General features: G+C 55.1%; 1 protein-coding gene across 2 annotated transcripts in view; it reads left to right on the top strand.

Annotated features, from left to right (window-relative positions):
• Nucleotides 1-17,697, top strand: part of ZAN (zonadhesin) — a 55,047-nt gene that overhangs the window by 1,891 nt on the left and 35,459 nt on the right. Inside the window, exons 2-12 of one of the 2 annotated variants that reach the window (XM_089321037.1) lie at nt 10,822-10,886; nt 11,283-11,429; nt 11,563-11,834; nt 12,048-12,135; nt 13,111-13,263; nt 14,499-14,663; nt 14,943-15,034; nt 15,198-15,276; nt 15,388-15,534; nt 16,720-16,991; nt 17,166-17,250. In XM_089321037.1, coding sequence (XP_089177163.1) covers nt 10,822-10,886; nt 11,283-11,429; nt 11,563-11,834; nt 12,048-12,135; nt 13,111-13,263; nt 14,499-14,663; nt 14,943-15,034; nt 15,198-15,276; nt 15,388-15,534; nt 16,720-16,991; nt 17,166-17,250 — 1,565 coding nt within the window. Of the gene's footprint in view, nt 1-10,821; nt 10,887-11,282; nt 11,430-11,562; nt 11,835-12,047; nt 12,136-13,110; nt 13,264-13,649; nt 14,415-14,498; nt 14,664-14,942; nt 15,035-15,197; nt 15,277-15,387; nt 15,535-16,719; nt 16,992-17,165; nt 17,251-17,697 lie in introns of those variants that run through there. The other variant, XM_089321038.1, reaches the window with a different exon arrangement.

The raw sequence follows: 17,697 nt of genomic DNA on the forward strand, positions 1-17,697 counted from the left end.
CAGACAGTGAGAGGTAGAGACAGAGAGAGAGATCTTCCAACTGCTGATTCACTCCCTGGCTTCTGGCCGATCCGAAGCCAGGAGCCAGGAGCTTCTTCCGGGTTTCCCACGTGGGTGCAGGGGCCCAAGGCCTTGAGCCATCTTCTACTGCTTTCCCAGGCCATAGCAGAGAGCTGGATTGTAAGAGGAGCAGACGAGGCTAGAACTGGTGCCCCTATAGGATGCTGATGCCACAGGCAGAGGATTAACCTGTGCCACAGCACCAGGCCCAGCTGCTGGAATCTAACCCGAGTGTTAATGATATTATTTCAAACTGGTCATGGCTGATTTTACTAAAGTTCCATCATGAAACTGGGACATTATGAAAGAATATTGGCAAGAGAAAACCACACACCAGTAGTTTCTCAAATGGCCAAATGCCTGCAAACATTCACCCCGATTTTTAAAGAATTATTTTTGAAGATCATGTGATTTCTGATTTTCAAACACCTTGGCTCTTGGCTGTGTTAACTGCGGCTCCCTGCTTCCAGCTCACAAACACTGAGGCTCAGAATGGGCAGGCAAAGGGGCTGGCGCTGTGGCGTGGTGGGTTAATAAGCCTCTACCCGCAGTGCCGGCATCCCACTTGGGCGCCAGTTCAAGTCCTGGCTGCTCCACTTCCAGTCCAACTCTCTGCTATGGCCTGGGAAAGCAGTAGAGGGTGGCCCAAGTCCTTGGGCACCTGCACCTGCGTGGGAGACCTGGAAGAACCTCCTGACTCCTGGCTTTGGATTGGCCCAGCTCTAGCCATTGCAGCCATTTGGGGAGTTAACCAGTGGGTGAAAGACTTTTCTCTCTCTCTCTCCCTCTCTCTGTCTGTAACTCTGCCAGATAAATAAATCTTAAAAAGAAAAAAGGGCAGGCAGAGTGGCCGGGGCACACAGCGAAGCCAGGACCAGGCTCCTGTTCTCTGCAGTGGTTTCCAGGGCTTCCCACATCCCAGGGTCTCTCACACAGATTCCTGCGGCTCCAGTCTCCTCAAGGCTACCAGTCTCGGGGCCTTGCCCCTACCTGGCTCCCCAAAACGCAGGGCCCAGTGGTTCCTTCCCAGCTCGCCTTGAGTTCCCAACCCCCACCTCCAGGCAGATTGGAAGCTGTGACCTCCCCGCTCTTGGGCCAGAGGAGGTCAGCAAATGCAGAGGCCTCATTGCCCAACCAGGAGGGGCAGGGGGTCAGCTGTCTCCTGGGCCCTTCCCTGGTTAACCATTTCTGGGCTCTGTGCCTCTGTGGTTACTCTGCTAACCCGGTGTGGAGGAGGGCTGGATAAGGATTGGAGACTCTCTCCTCGGATCTGACCCCTGCCTCCTGGGGTTTCGTGACACAGCTCTCCAGCCTCCCTGGGACAGCAGGGGTCTCGGAGGCTGCACGGTGGCTTTCTGACTTGCCTCCTGGACACATGCTGCAAGACTGTGCTGACCACCCCCATGGCTGCTCAGCCATCACTGTCGCCATCAGAGTCAGAGGCCAGGCACCCGGGGTATCCGCAGGACACTAAGGGTGCAGGCGGCTGCCCAGAGATGAAACTGCAGGTTTGGGGAACACCTGGGTGTGGTGGGATGTGGGCATCTGGACTTGGCTGAGTGGCAGGTATAGGGGGGTTGCTTTTTAAGAGATCAGTTAGGGGCCGGTGCTGTGGCACAACAGGCTAAAGCCCTGGCCTGAAGTGCCAGCATCCCATACGGGCGCCGGTTCTAGTCCCGGCTGTTCTACTTCTGATCCAGCTCTCTGCTATGGCCTGGGAAAGCAGTAGAAGATGGCCCAAGTGCTTGGGCCCCTGAACCCACGTGGGAGACCCAGAAGAAGCTCCTGGCTCCTGGCTTCGATTGGCACAGCTCTGGCCATTGCGGCCCTCTGGGGAGTGAACCAGCAGTTGGAAGACCTCTTTCTCTATCTCTACCTCACTCTGTAACTCTGTCTTCAAATAGATAAAATAAATCTTAAAAAAAAAAAAGGGCCGGCGCCGCGGCTCACTAGGCTAATCCTCCGCCTAGCGGCGCCGGCACACCGGGTTCTAGTCCCGGTCGGGGCGCCGGATTCTGTCCCGGTTGCCCCTCTTCCAGGCCAGCCCTCTGCTGTGGCCAGGGAGTGCAGTGGAGGATGGCCCAGGTGCTTGGGCCCTGCACCCCATGGGAGACCAGGAAAAGCACCTGGCTCCTGGCTCCTGCCATCGGATCAGCGCGGTGCGCCGGCCGCAGCGCGCCGGCCGCGGCGGCCATTGGAGGGTGAACCAACGGCAAAAGGAAGACCTTTCTCTCTGTCTCTCTCTCTCACTGTCCACTCTGCCTGTCAAAATAAAAAAAAAAAAAAAAAAGGAACAAGAAAAAAGAAAGAAAGGGAAGCATAAATTTAAAAAAAAAATCAATTATTTGGAGCAGGCAACATGGCACAGTGGTTAGGCCCCATCTTAAATCAGAGCACTGGTTTGAGTCCCAGCTGCTCCACTTCCCATCCAGCTCTGCTTCCAGGTCCGGGAAGACAGCACATGGTGACATAGGTGCTCGGGTCCCAGCACCCATGTGGGAGATGCACACGGAGTTCCTGGCTCCTGGCTTCAGCCTGGCCCAGCCCAGGCTGTTGTGGGCTTTTGAGAAGTGAACCAGTGGATAGAAGACAATCTCTCTCTGTGTGTCACTCCGCTTTATTAATAAATAAATAATTTTATTATTTATTTAATAAATAAATAATAAATTATTGGTTCACCCTCCAATGGCCGCCGTGGCGGGTGCATCGCGCTGATCCGAAGCCAGGAGCCAGGTGTTTCTCCTGGTCTCCCATGCAGGTGCAGGGCCCAAGCACTTGGGCCATCCTCCACTGCACTCCCGGGCCACAGCAGAGAGCTGGACTGGAAGAGGGGCAACCAGGTCAGAATCCAGCGCCCCGACTGGGACTAGAACCCTGTGTGCCAGCGCCGCTAGGCGGAGGATTAGCCTATTGAGCCGCAGCGCCGGCCATCATTGGTTCTTTTTTTTAAGATTTATTTTTATTTATTTGAATGTCAGAGTTAGAGAGGTAGAGAGAGCCATTCACTCCCCAAATGGCTGCAATGGCTGAAGCTAGGCTGATCCAAAGTCAGGAGCTTCTTCTGGGTCTCCCGCACAGGTGCAGGGGTCCATGCACTTGGGCCATCTTCCACTGCTTTCTTAGGCACGTTAGCAGGGAGCTGGATTGGAGGTGGAGCAGCCAGGACATGAACCAGGACCCATATGGGATGCCCGCACTGCAGGTGGTGGTTTTACCCACCGCACCACAATGCCAGCCCCCATGTTCTCCTGTCTTGCCACTCATTTCTGCACCTGCTGTGCAGGTCGCCTCTTTTTACAGCCAAGCACCTCTAAGACACTGTTCCCAACCCCCAAGAGGATCTCTTCTCTCAGCTTCCATTCCCTGCTCAGATCCTCCAGTCTGGCCCCTTGCTTGGCTCTGACCTTCTGTAATGTCCCAGTGCTATTTTGCAGGCATGCAGTGGCATGTTCTTTGTGCACAGCACACAGGAATCCCCACCCCCTTGCCAGGTCTAGCAGTTGTCAGTGACTCCATGTGTGGCATCTTGGCCCTGTTCTGCAATAGCACCTTTTTGGGGGGATTTTACCTAAATAGTATTGCACCATATCTTTTTTTTTTCCTCATGACTTCCTGTTTCACTTTAATAATAATTCTAGGGGCCGTCACTGTGGTGCAGTGGGTTAAAGCCCTGGCCTGAACTGCTGGCATCCCATATGGGCACCGGTTCTAGTTGTGGCTGCTCCACTTCCGATCCAGCTCTCTGCTGTGGCCTGGGAAAGCAGTGGAGGATGGCCCAAGTCCTTGGGCCCCTGCACCCACATGGGAGACCTGGAAGAAGCTCCTGGCTCCTGGCTTCAGATCAGCACAGCTCCTGCTGTTGCGGCCAACTGGGGAGTGAACCAGTGGATGAAAGACTTTCTCTTTCTCTCTCTCTCTCTCTCTCTCTCTCTCTCTCTCTCTGCCTCTCCTCTCTCTGTGTAACTGACTTTCAAATAAATAAATAAATCTTTAAAAAATAATAATTCAATAGTTCTAGACCCTCTTCCAGCATTGGAATGTATGGATTTACCACTCCTGCCTCCATTATTTTTGAGTCTTGAATAGATTATAATAGTATTGGTGCTGGTGTTGTGGCACAGTGGGGGAAGCCACCATCTGTAGGCATCCCATATCAGAGTCCTGGCTGCTCTGCTTCCCTTCCAGCTCCCTGCTAATTGGCCTGAGAAAGCAGCAATGAGGCCCAAGTGCCTGGGTCTCTGTCGCCCATGTGGGAGACCCGAACAGAGTTCCAGGCTCCAGGCTTTGACCTGGCCCACCCCTGGCCATTGTCGTCACTGGGGAGTGAACAGCAGGTAGAAGATCTGTATCTCTGTCCCTCTGACACTTTAGATACACTTTAGGCTCAAGTGCGTGCGCCTCTGCCACTCACATGGGAGACTCGGAAGAAGCTACTGGCTTCAGATTGGCCCAGCTCAGGCCATTTGGGGGGTGAACTAGCAGATGGAAGAACTCTCTCTCTCTCCTTAACTCTGCCTTTCATATAAATAAATCTTAAAAAAATTCAGCCGGCGCCGTGGCTCAATAGGCTAATCCTCCACCTTGCGGCGCCGGCACACCGGGTTCTAGTCCCGGTTGGGGCGCCGGATTCTGTCCCGGTTGCCCCTCTTCCAGGCCAGCTCTCTGCTATGGCCAGGGAGTGCAGTGGAGGATGGCCCAGGTGCTTGGGCCCTGCACCCCATGGGAGACCAGGAAAAAGCACCTGGCTCCTGGCTCCTGCCAGGATCAGCGCGGTGCGCCAGCTGCAGCGGCGGCCATTGGAGGGTGAACCAGCGGCAAAAGGAAGACCTTTCTCTCTCTGTCTCTCTCTCACTGTCCACTCTGCCTGTCAAAAAAAAAAAAAATAAATAAATAAATAAATAAGTTATCAAGTAATACTTCAATAATTATTTATGAATTGTGGTACACATAACACAGAATTTACCATCTTAATTTCTTTTTTTAAGGTATATTTATTTATTTGAAAGGCAGAGTCACAGGCAGAGGCAGAGAGAGAGAGAGAGAGAGAGAGAGAGAGGTCTTCCATCTGCTGGTTCACTCCCCAAATGACCACAATGACCAGAGCTGCACCGATCTGAAGCTAGGAGCCAGGAGCTTCCTCTGGGTCTCCCATGCGGGTGCAGGGGCCCAAGGACTTGGGTCATCTTCTACTGCTTTCCTAGGCCATAGCAGAGAGCTGCATCAGAAGTGGAGCAGCCGGGACTCAAACCGGCATCCCTATGGGATGCTGGCACTGCAGGTGGCGGCTTTACTCGCTACGTCAGAGTGCTGGCTCCTTAATCATTTCTTAAAAATTATTGTTACTTACTCTAAGGGCAGACAGAAATATTCCAGTTTACTTCCTTAATGCCCACAACAGCTGGGCATGGACCAACCTGAAGCCAGGAGCCAGTAACTCAGCCTGAGCCTCCCACATGGGTGGCAGAAATCCAGCTGCTTGAGCCACCACCCACTGCCTGCCTTTGTGCACACAGCAGGAAGCTGAAGTCAGAAGTGGAGCCAGAGGGCCAGCACTGAGGAGTGGTGGGCAAAGCTGTAGCCTGAGACACTGGCATCCCATATGAGCACCAGTTCATGTCCTGGCTGCTCTTCCTCCAACCCAGCTCGCTGCTAATGGCCTGGGAAAAGCAGTGGAGGATGGCTAGGGGCCTGGGCCCCTGCCACCTATCTGGGAGACCCAGCTGATGCTCCTGGCTCCTGATCTGGGCCTGGTTCAACCCTGGCTGTTACAGCTACTTGGGGAGTGAACCAGCAGATAGAAGATCTCGTTCTCTAACTCTGATTTTCAAATAAATAAATAAATAGTTTTAAGTGGAACCAGGACTCTGATATGGATGTGAGCTTCCCAAGGGGCATCTTTACTGTGTGCCAAATGCCTGCCCCGCCTACACCATCTCCAAGTGTGCGGTTCAGCGGTGTTACGTGCACAGTACAATTTGCGTTAACTACATGGTTCTGTTCACATCACCACCCTCTCCAGAACTTTTTCATCTTCCCGAATAGGAGCTCCGTTAAACACATCTCCCTCCTCACCCTTGACAACAGCCAGTCTCCTGTCTCTACGTTGGGCTGCTCCGGCGGCCTCCTTAGGTGGAATCCTGCAGTAGCAGTAGTAGTAGTCCTTTGTTCCTGCCCAACTTTACTTAGTGTAGCGTCCTCCACGTTGTAGCACGTCAGGATTTCCTTCCTTTTTAAGGCTGAGTGTTATCTCATTGTATGGATACCTGACATTGCTTATCTGTTTATCTGTGGATGGACCTGGGGATTTCTTCCACCATGGGTGTACAAATTTCTCTCTCTCTTTTAAAAAGGTTTATTTATTTATTTGAAATGCAGAGTTACACAGAGGCAGAGGCAGAGAGAGAGAGAGAGGTCTTCCATCCACTATGGCTGCAATGGCTGGAGCTGGGCCGATCCAAAGCCAGGAGCTTCTTCTGAGTGTCCAACATCCGAGCAGGGGCCCAAGGACTTGGACCGTCTTCCACTGCTTTCCCAAGTGCATTAGCAGGGAGCTGGATTGGAATTGGAGCAGCCAGGACTTGAACTGGTACCCGTATGGGATGCCAGCACTGTAAACAGCCCCTTTGTCTGCTAAGCCACAGAGCTGGCCCCCACAATTAACATCTTTAAGGGCCAGAGCCAAAAAGACAAATAGTATATGTTTTATCTGGTCGGTTGCAGCTAATATAGAGTACAAAAAAACCCCTTAATGCATATTGAGCTAAACTGCCATCCTGTAATCTGTTGTCTGTAGCGCTTGTCTGTGCCCCTGCAGAACAGGGGTTTACCTGCCTTTTAGTTCAGAGCTCTTTTTTGTATTTATCTTAAAATATGCTTTTTTATTTTTTTAAAGATTTATTTGTTTATTTGAGAGGCAGAGTAAGAGAGAGGGAGAGATAGAGAGAGAGAGAGAGAGAGAGAGAGAGGTCTTCCATCCATGGTTCACTCCCCAGATACGGGATGCTGGCGCCACAGGTGGAGGCTTAACCTACTCCACCACAGCACTGGCACCTTTACAGCTCTTTTTTTTTTTTTTTTCTTGGACAGGCAGAGTGGACAGTGAGAGAGAGAGACAGAGAGAAAGAGAAGGATCTTCCTTTTCTGTTGGTTCACCCCCCAATGGCCGCTGTGGCCGGTGCACCGCACTGATCTGAAGCCAGAAGCCAGGTGCTTCTCCTGGTCTCCCATGGGGTGCAGGGCCCAAGCACTTGGGCCATCCTCCACTGCACTCCCGGGCCACAGCAGAGAGCTGGCCTGGAAGAGGAGCAACCGGGACAGAATCTGGCACCCCAACCGGGACTAGAATCCCGGGTGCTGGCGCCGCAGGCAGAGGATTAGCCTAGTGAGCTGTGGCGCCGGCCTACAGCTCTTTGTTTAGAGGACTTTTGATCCTGTGATTGTAAACAAAGCACATTATTGCAAAAACAAAAAATAAAAAAAGGAAGGAAGAAGGAAGGAAAGTGTTTAATTCTTGGAATCGTATCTACGAAATTCATAAAATCTGTTCTTTATTAATAAAGTTAAAATCTTTAAGGGATATATGCATTTTTGCAGATGTACATGGATTTTGGCAAGAAGATTCTTAGAAAGGAAATATTGGGTCAAAGATGGGCGCTTTGGGGGTGGCATTGTGGTGCAGTGGGTTAAGCTGCCATCTGCAACATTGGAGTCCCATCCGGGCACCAGTTTGAACCTTGGCTGCTCCACTTCCAGTCCAGCACCCACATGGGAGACCGGGAAGCAGCTCCTGGTTCCTGGCTTCAGCCTGGCCCAGCCCCATCTCTACCACCTGGGGAGTGAACCGGTGGATAAAAGATCTCTGTCTCTGTAACTCTGCCTTTCAAATGAAAAAAAAAAAAAAGTCTTGTTTTAAAAAGATAGGTACATTCGAAAGTTTAATAGTCATTGTCAAATTGTCTTCTAAGACGTTCTCACCAGGATACTGTCCTGTGGTCACCATATGTAACTTTGCTTTCCTGCCTCCTGTCCAATACCCCATACTATTGATCTTTAAACTTCTGGTCAACATGGAAGTTGTACAATTTTTTTTTTAAATCTTTTAAGCCAGGATTTATTCTTCAAGGCAGAACCAGAGGTTTTCACACTTTTTTATTTTTTTAACTTGAAAGGCAAAATGACAGAGAGAGAGAGAGAGAGAGAGAGAGATTCTGCCCAGTGGTTCACACCCCACTGACCACATTAGGTCGGGGCTGGGCCAGGCTGAAACTGGGAACTAGGAAATCCATCTGGGTCCCCCGCGTGGGTGAAGGGACTCAGGCACTTGGGCCATCCTCGGCTGCCTTCCCAGGCTCATCCGCAGGGAGCTGGGTGGGAAGTGGAGCAGCCGGTGTTGTGAGCAGTGCCTCCTCCCAGGCAGGGAAAGCCAAGTGTCTCCCATACGCATCAGCTGCCTGCACTTCTCCCTCTGGGCTGTGCTCAACTCTCGGCCCATAGCGGTTCTCAGAGCTTCCCTGGTGCCACACTCCAGGGGCCTCTGCCACCATCACCAGTTATAGAATTCTAGCTTTGAAGCGATTTTCCCTCGGAATTCTGCAGACAATGTTGCGCTGCCTTGGAATCCGCGGTTGCCACAGTGAGGCGGACGCCACGCTGGCTCGTGCTCCTGACTGTGTGACCTGCTCTCCTCTGTCTCAAGGGCTTTCTGGTCTCCCCCTTGCCCTTGGCACTCTGAAAGTTTGGGACTTGCCTTCCACAGGGCTCTGCGTTCCTCCCTCGAGGAGCCCATCCATCTAGACGCTTGAGTGTCTCCGTTCTGGGACATTTTCCTTGTTTGATGTCAGGTTTCCTGAACTGATCCTCCAAGCCTCTTGCTTTTCTCTCCTTTTTACTCCCCCCTGATTTCAATCCACAGCTCTTCCACTGGGCTTGGTAAGCGCTGGCCCTCAGTTTTCCTTCCCCCGTGCTTCTCCGTGTTTCGACTGTCCGTTTTCCATGGCGTCCTCGTAAGGACGCCAGGCGAGCAGGGTCAGGGGTGTGTGAACGTGCTCTGGGCCCCTCCCTGTGTCCCTGCCGGCCCCTGGGAGCCACCTCTGAGGTCCCTCATGGCTTCTCCAGTGTGGACACTGGTGCTGCTGGTGGGTGGCCTGTGCCACGTGGCTGCCTCTGATAGGTGAGCGGGGCTCCAGGGGAGTGGTAAACCAGGGTGGCTGGGGAACAGCCGAGGGAGCTGACGGTGGTGGTGGTGGTGGTGGTGGTGGTGGTGGTGGTGGTGGGGCTAAGGAAGAAACAGAGGCCTGGCAAGCAGGTCAGGTACTGGTGAGGAAACAGAGGCCTGGCGAGCAGGGCGGGCACTGGTGAGGCTTATTGATTAACAGCAACAAATGAGAATGAGAGTCAGGGCCAGCGCTATGGCATAGTGGGTAAAGCTGCCCCCTGCAGTGTCGGCATCCCATATGGGCACTGATTCGAGACCCGGCTGCTCCATTTCCAATCCAGCTCTCTGCTATGGCCTGGGAAAGCAGTAGAAGATGGCCCAAGTCCTTGGGCCCCTGCACCTGCATGGGAGACCTGGAAGAAGCTCCTGACTTCGGGTTAGCACATTTTCCGCTGCTTTTCCAGGCACGTTAGCAGGAAGCTGGATTGGAAGTAGAGAAGCCAAGACTCAAACTGGCGCCCATATGGGATGCTGGCATCGCAGGCAGTGGCTTTACCCATTATGCAACAGGGCCAGCCCCTGGAGTTGTGATTTTTTTTTTTTAGATTTATTTATTTATTTGAAAGGCAGACTTACAGAGAGGCAGAGAGAGAGAGCGAGAGAAAGAGAGAGGTCATCCATCCGCTAGTTCACTCCTCAGATGGCCACAACGGCCAGAGCTGGGCTGATCCGAAGCCAGGAGCCAGGAGCTTCTTCTGGGTCTCCCACTCAGGTGCAGGGACCCAAGGACTTGGGCCATCTTCTACTGCTCTCCCAAGCCACAGCAGAGAGCTGGATGGGAAGAGGAGCAGCTAGGTTTCGAACCGGCACCCATATGGGATGCAGGTGGCAGCTTTACCCGCTATACCACAATGCCAGGACCCCCCCCTTTAAAGTTTTATTTATATTCATTTGAAAGGCAGAGAGATAGATATATAGAAAGACACAGAGGAGAGAAAGAGATTTTCCATCTGTTGGTTCACTCCCCAAATGCCCACAATAGCCAGAGCTGGGCCAGGCTGAAGCCAAGAGCCTGAAGCTCCATCTGGGTCTCTTATGTGGTGGTGGTAGGGATGCAGGCACTTGAGCCACCACCTGCTGCCTCTCAGGGTGTGCGTTAGTGGGCAGCCGGGTGGACGCTAAGGCAGAACTGGACCTCAGGCACGCCGGTATGAGACGCACATGTCCCAGGTGGGAGCTTAACATGCTGTATCACCACACTGGCACACTCAGAGCTTGAAACTGAGGAGGGGGCTCTGAGGGTGGGACAGAGCTGAGATGGGAGACAGAGCTGAGGCCGGGAGAGGAGGAGAGAGGTGAGGCCCTGAGGGAACGGGCAGAAGCCTGTGACGCAGCGTGTGGAGGCAGGTAGCAGCTTTTTGAAGGCGGGGAGGGGGCGAGTGTTATGAACACCTTAAAGAGAGCAGGTTCTGCACATCCGGTGCCTGGGCACGGGTAGCACAGCCACAGAGAGAAAGGAAAAGGCGCCGTGCAGGGCCCTGCAGGAAGTCTCCATCCCTGAGTCTCCTTCTTGCGGATGACAATGGCTACATTTTCCCTTTCTCCAGACCAAGCGCACAGAACCAGAAGTCTCTGGAATGGAAGGTGATACCTCACGGCTCGAGGGGCAACTGTGAGTGAGACTCCCTCCCCCTCCTCAGGACCCGGCTCTGGCACCAAGCACCAGTCCCCAGGCCGGGAGTGGTCAGCCCAGGCGCAACGCCCCGCCAGCAACAGGAGCATGAAGGGCAGCCCGTGGGCGCCAGCCTGGCCCCACCGACTCACATTCAATTTACAAACCACACAATTCATACTGTGCAGACACAGCCTGCCTGTGCAGCCAAGTCTAGCCCCTGTCTCAGTCTACAACTCCTAACCTTGTCTTTCTGCTCCTGTACCCGGCCGAGTTCCCCCTAAAATCCTCCCTCCCAGATCTGGACCCCAGATCTTAGTGGCAGCCTTCTCGGAGCTGATGCCCCTCTCCCAGGGCAGCCTGCCCTCTGCCCTCACAGCTACTCTTTCTTCCCAGCTGTTCTCACCCAGTGTGATTTTGAGGATAACTCCAAACCCCTCTGTGACTGGTCCCAAGTATCTGCAGACGACGGAGACTGGATTCGAGCCAGTGGGCCCTCCCTGACTGGCACCACTGGGCCCCCCGGAGGGTACCCCAATGGAGGTGAGGGGCCCCCTGGGAGCTGGGCATGGGTCCATCTGTGTGAAGGGAGAGGGGAGGCGGACACCTGGGCTTTGAGAAAGGGGTGCGTGGGAGGTCAGGGCCTCAGCATCTGTCCCCGCCCTTCCGTCCCCAGATGGCTACTACCTGCACATGAATTCCAGCCACTTCCCCCAGGGCGGGGTGGCTCGCCTGCGCAGCCCTGACCTGTGGGAGCAAGGCCCCCTCTGCGTACACTTCGCCTACCACATGTTCGGGCTGTCCTGGGGCGCACAGCTGCGGCTGCTGCTGCTGGCCGGCAACCAGGGCAAACGCCCCAGTGTGCTCTGGAAACACGTGAACACCCAGAGCCCCTCCTGGATGCCCACCACGGTCACCATGCCCGCGGAGCTCGCCCTGCCCAGCCGGGTGAGGTCAAGGGCAGAGCCCAGGGCCCCAGCGCGAATCCTGGTTTTGTTGGGGTGGGTGGGTGGGGGACCTGCGGGAAGGGGCTGCACTATGGAGCAGGCGCCGGGGCTGAGCCACTGGAATACAGGAAGGAACAGGAGGCAGAGGCAAAAGGGTGGGAGGCCTGGCTGAGGGGCTCACAGAACTGTGGTGCCCTTGACTTCTGACCCACAGCTCATATTCGAGGGGACCAGGGGCAACACCGCCTACCTGGACATCGCTCTGGATGCCCTCTCCATCCACCGGGGCACCTGCAATCACGGTGAGTCAGGTGTCCTGCCTCCTCTCCCAGCCCCTGCACACCTGCCGAGGTGCAGGAGGGCCCCAGGGCCCTGGGCTCCGGCGTCTCAGAGTTGGGCTGTGAGCTTCCTGCTGGCTTCATGGAACCCTACAACTTTGACTCCCGAGGCAGCTGGCCCCCAAGGGAGATTCCCTTATTTATTTATTTATTTTTAAAGATTTATTTATTTATTTGAAAGGCAGAGTTACAGAGAGGCAGAGAGAGAGAGAGAGAGGTCTTCCATCTGCTGGTTCACTCCCTAGATGGCCACCAATGGCCAGAGCTGCACGATCCAAAGGCAGGAGCCAGGAGCTTCTTCCAGGTCTTCCAATGAGTACAGGGACCCTAGGACTTGGGCCATCCTCTACTAATTTCCCAGGCCATAGCAGAGAGCTGGATCGAAAGTGGAGCAGCCAGGACTCGAACCAGCACTCATATGGGATGCAGGCACAGACCCGCTATGCCACAGCGCCAGCCCTGAGTTTCTCTTTGAACCTGAAGTTGTGTTCTAGAGGGACCATCTGTCCCAGCTGGCCCTGGCTGGCCCAGTTTTAACACTGAAAATCCCCATCTCAGGAAGCCCTCAGTCCCAGGCAAACCTGGTCAGTGGGTCCTCATCTGTTCCCCTGTCCACATAGCGTCAGCCCTCTAAGCTGGTGTTAGAGATGCGAGGGTGGCAAATTCAAGGCAAGGAAAATTCCAGAAGCTGGGTGAAAGGAATGAACACAGGGACTGGGCTAGGCACACCGAGCACACGTGAGGGGGTCCCTGCTGGTCCCAATCTAGAGATGGAGAAACTGAGGCCCAGGCAGCGTTAGTCATCTATTCTGGGAGCAGAGCCACAAGGCAGATCTGTCTCGCAAGCCCCACCACGCACGGCTCACCACGGCACCCAGACCGGAACTCGGAATTCCGGCCCCAGATGGAGGTATCGTCCCCTCCCTTTTGTTCTTCTAGTCTGCGTGACACAAATGTGCAACTTTGACACCCTCAATGACCTCTGCGGCTGGAGCTGGGTCCCCACCGCCTCCGGGGCCAAGTGGACCCAGAAGAAGGGGTCATCTTGGCAGCCAGGCGTGGGGCCTCAGGATGACTTCTCCAACCCTGGCAGTGAGTACTGGCCAGCCCGCCCTCCTCTCACTTCCTGGGCTACAGTGACCGCCTTGGGACACTCTGGAGCCAGCGCCCGCAGCCTTACGCCTCTAGCAGATCAAGTGTCATCGCAGAAAGCACACCCTAGGAGCTCCTCCCAGCAGACCTGCCCCTTCCTGCCTTTCCCTGGGGGGGCCCTGCCCTGCTCTGCCCCCGGGGTCACGCCTCCTCCCTCCTCCCGAACCCCCTGCATTTCCCACTTCTCAGTCTTGGCCTTCTCCTTCCTCATCTGCACATCTTCTCTCTCCCTCTCCTCCCGAGGGGTCCACTCCCGACCCCCTGCCCCTCCCCTGCCCCTCCTGAGGCGTGCCTTCCAGAAAGGTCTTCAGGAATTCTCCACCGACTCTCTCCTCGCCTTCTCTGCCAATTCCCTTCCTTCCTAGGGATTTCCGCTCATTTGTCTCCCACTCGCGTCCCTGCCCACGCGGCCACCCTGTTGGCTGGCTCCTGGGGCTCACAGCCTCCACGCCCTAGCCCAGCTGTCAGCGCGCATGCGCCTCGCGGTCGCCGGGCACGAGCACGCATGCGTGCGCGCTCCCTCGACCCAGCGGCCATGTTCTTCGCCACCGGGCGGGCGTCGGCTTTCTCTCACCCGTGTGGGCGGACGGCCGTATCTTTGAGGGAGGAGAGGAGGATCAAGAAAAGGAAGCGACAGTGGCTCTAAGTGGACATGAAGGAGGAAGAGTCTGGCTGCTGCCCTGCAGACAAGGCCCGGCCCGCGCTTCCTGTGGCGGCGTTTGTCGCTACTGTGCCCAGGCACTTCCGGGAGGGCGCAAGGCCGGGCGTGGGCCTGGCTCAGAGCTGTCTGATTTTTTTTTTATTATTATTATTTTTGACAGGCAGAGTTAGAGAGAGAGAGACAGAGAGTTTTAGACAGTGAGAGAAAGGTCTTCCTTCCTTTGGTTCACTCCCCTAATGGCCGCTACGGCCAGCACCACACTGGTGTGAAGCCAGGAGGACTGGAAGAGGAGCAACTGGGACAGAATCCGGCGCCCCGACCGGGACTAGAACCTGGGGTGCCGGCGCCGCAGGCGGAGGATTAGCCTAGTGAGCCGCGGCGCCGGCCCAGAGCTGCCTGATTCTAAGGCTGTGTTGCTCCCCAGTGCCAGGTTCTGCACTCCCTGGGGCCCTAGCCTTGCTGCCGATACTGCCCGCATTCAGCCTCCCCACCTCACTGGCCTTTTCCTTCGCAGATGGCTTCTACATGCTCCTGGACCCCAAGAACGCAAAGCCGCGGCAGAAATCTGTCCTCCTGAGCCCCCTGAGCCAGTCGGCCGGCTGCCTGACCCTCTCCTTCCACTACACCCTCTGGGGCCAGTCTCCTGGGGCAGCCCTCAGCGTCCTCGCTTCAGTCTTGGGTTAGAGAGAATTCCTGGCCTTGCCCTCCGGGTTGGATTGGTGTGGACCCCTCAGGGTCTGTGGGATAGGTGTGAGATGATTCCTTGGTGTGGAGATAGGGGCTGGGAGCCCCCTGGAAGCATAGGTAGAAGGCCAGGAGAGCGAGAGGCAGGGACGCGCTTGCGTTTTGGGGGAGTAGTTCCCACTATTCTCTCTGCGAGTCATGAGCTGGAGAGAGGTTTGAAGTCATTTCCCAGGGCACTGAAACTCCTGTCTGTCTCTGATTCTTCCCGTTGTAGGAAGCATCCGGAAACACACCCTCTTCTCCGGGCAGCCCAGCCCCAACTGGCAGCCTGTGTCTGTCAATTATTCGGGACCGGGACAGATACAGGTAGAGTGCCTGGGAGGCTGAAATAGACCGAAGGCCTGGGTGCCAGAAGCAGGGGGCCCAGGGCCCAGAGCAGAGCGAATTCAGGTTGTGGGGGTCTGGGAGTTGGGAGCTGGGATGTTTACTCACCTCCCCCCTCACTGCTGCCCACTCCCCTGCTCTTCAGTTCACTGTGGTGGGCGTGTTTGGAGATGTCCCAGAGCCGGCTGTGGCGGTGGATGCCATCAGCATTGCTCCCTGTGGGGGTGAGAGCAGGGCCTGGGAGGTCCCCCCAGGACTTGGGGGTGGTGGGTGGGAGGGTGGAGTCCTGGAGAGCACAGCTTGAGTTTCTTGAATCCCCCACTTGCATGCCCTAGAGAGCTTTCCCCAGTGTGTCTTTGAAGATGCAGCCCACCCCTTCTGTGACTGGCTGCAGGCATCTGAGGATGGTGGACGCTGGGCCTGGACTGATAAAGATATGCTGGCCCAGGAAAGAAGCCTCATGAGAGAGTCCCCTCACACAGGTGAGGAGACGGAGGGGCCCTCAAGCCAGTGCGTCACTGAGCCTGCTCCCGGCTAGGGGACTGGCAGCAGGGTGGTGTTGGTGCGGAGAGCTGTTGGACGTGGTGGCGTTTATTGGGAAATCATCACGGGGCCAGAGCTATGGAGGTGACGGAGTAGAGTCAGTGGAGGATTCTCATGGCTATGGGATCGTGGAAGCCCCCCGAAAATTCCAGGCACCTTGTTTTGTTGAGCCCAAGGCTTCAAACATCCGTAATCTCATTTCTGGTCAAGACATATATGGGTGTAGCCACTCACAGAATGTGGGTTGCTGGTATGGTTTTCCCTTTCTTATCCAGCCTTCCTTTTTTTGTTTTTTAAAGATTTATTTTATTTACTTGAAAGGCAGTTACAGAGAGAGAGAAGGAGAGACAGAGAAGGAACGTGATGATCTTTTGTATCCTGGTTCACTCTCTAAAAGACTGCAATAGCTAGGGCTGGGCCAGACTAAAGCCAGGAGCCTGAAACTCCATCAGGGTCTCCCATGTGGGTGCCAGAGGCCCAAATACTTGGGTTCTCGTCCACTGCCTTCTCACACACATTAGCAGGAAGCTGCGTCAGAAGCAGAGCAGCAGGGCCGGCGCTGTGGCACAGCGTGTTAAAGCCCCAGCCTGCAGCACCGGCATCCCATATGGGCGCCGGTTCGTGTCCCAGCTGCTCCTCTTCTGATAGCTCTCTGCTGTGGCCTGGGAAAGCAGTAGAAGATGGCCCAAGTCCTTGGGCCCCTGGAGGAAGCTCTTGGCTTCGGATCAGCTCAACTCTGGCTGCTGCGGTCATTTGGGGAGTGAACCAGTGGAATGGAAAACCTCTCTCTCTCTGGCTCTACCTCTATCTGTAATTCAGTCTTTCAAATAAATAAAATAAATAATTATTAAAAAAAAAAAAACACAAAGCAGCCAGGACTTGAACTGGCCCTCTTATACATATGGGATGGCACATCCCAGGCCATGGCTTAGCCTGCTGCTCCCCAACACTGGCTCCCAAGCCTGCCTTCCTACGGCAGAAGTGAGCAGAAACAATGATGTGCGTGGACGTGGGGCGTCTGGGCGCCTGCTGAGGTCCCCACCTGGAAAGCAAGCACTTGCATGGCAGCAGTGGGCCTGCCCTGTGTGGGTCTCTCATTTCTCTGCTTCGCTTCTCTTGTCCAGGGCACCACTACATCTACCTGGAGGCTGACAAGTTCTCCCGGCCTGGGCAGTCCGTCCGGCTGGTGAGCCGGCCCTTCTGTGCCCCGGGTGACGTCTGTGTGGAGTTCAGTTACCACATGTACGGCCTCGGGGAGGGCACCACACTTCAGTTCCTGCTGGGGAGTCCCGCAGGCAGCACCCCAGTTTCTCTCTGGAACCGCGTGGGGTCTCAGAGCCCGGACTGGCTGAATGCCTCTGTCACCATCCCCTCGGGACATCAACAGCCCATGCAGGTGAGAGGTGCAGACAGCGGGGGCTCAGCCAGGGCTGCGAAGCTGGAAGGTGGGGTGGAGCAGATGAGAACTTAGCATCCCAGGGAAGCAGGAAACAGGAAGTAGGACTGTGGTGGCTGTAAAATGGTGGCATTTTTAGAACTAGGACTCATTTTTCTTTCTCTTTGCCTTCAGCTGGTTTTTGAGGCCATCAGGGGCAGCAACACGGCCTTCGTTGTGGCTATGAGTTTCATCTTGATCAACCATGGGACCTGCCACGGTAAGATGCAGCCTGAGGTCCTAGGCAGGGGGTCTCCCGCCCTGAGATGCCTGCCTCTGAACGTCCCCTCATGCCTGATCCCACCCTTGGCCAGCCGGTTTTCTGTGCTCTGCCCCCCTTGCCCTCTCCCGCACATCATGGTACTTGCTTGAGTGGATGTGTCTTTGATGCTACGGGTTTCTGTAGCTGGATCCCGGATCCCTTCCTGAGAGATCCCGAAGGCAGGAGTCACAAAAACAAAACAGTGTCTTATTTATTTGAAAGGCAGAGTTACAGAGAGGGAGAGACGAAGAGATCTTCTATCTACTGGTTCACTCTGCAAATGGCAGCACCAGCTGGAGCTGGGTCAGGCTGAAGCCAGGAGCCCAGAACTACATCTGGGTCTCCCACATGGGTGCAGGAGTCCAAAGACTTGGGCCATCTTTTGCTGCTTTCCCAGGCATATTA

The sequence above is a fragment of the Oryctolagus cuniculus genome, chromosome 19, assembly GCF_051225735.1.
Source record: "Oryctolagus cuniculus isolate XC-2025 breed Fujian yellow rabbit chromosome 19, ASM5122573v1, whole genome shotgun sequence".
Lineage (NCBI taxonomy): Eukaryota > Metazoa > Chordata > Mammalia > Lagomorpha > Leporidae > Oryctolagus > Oryctolagus cuniculus.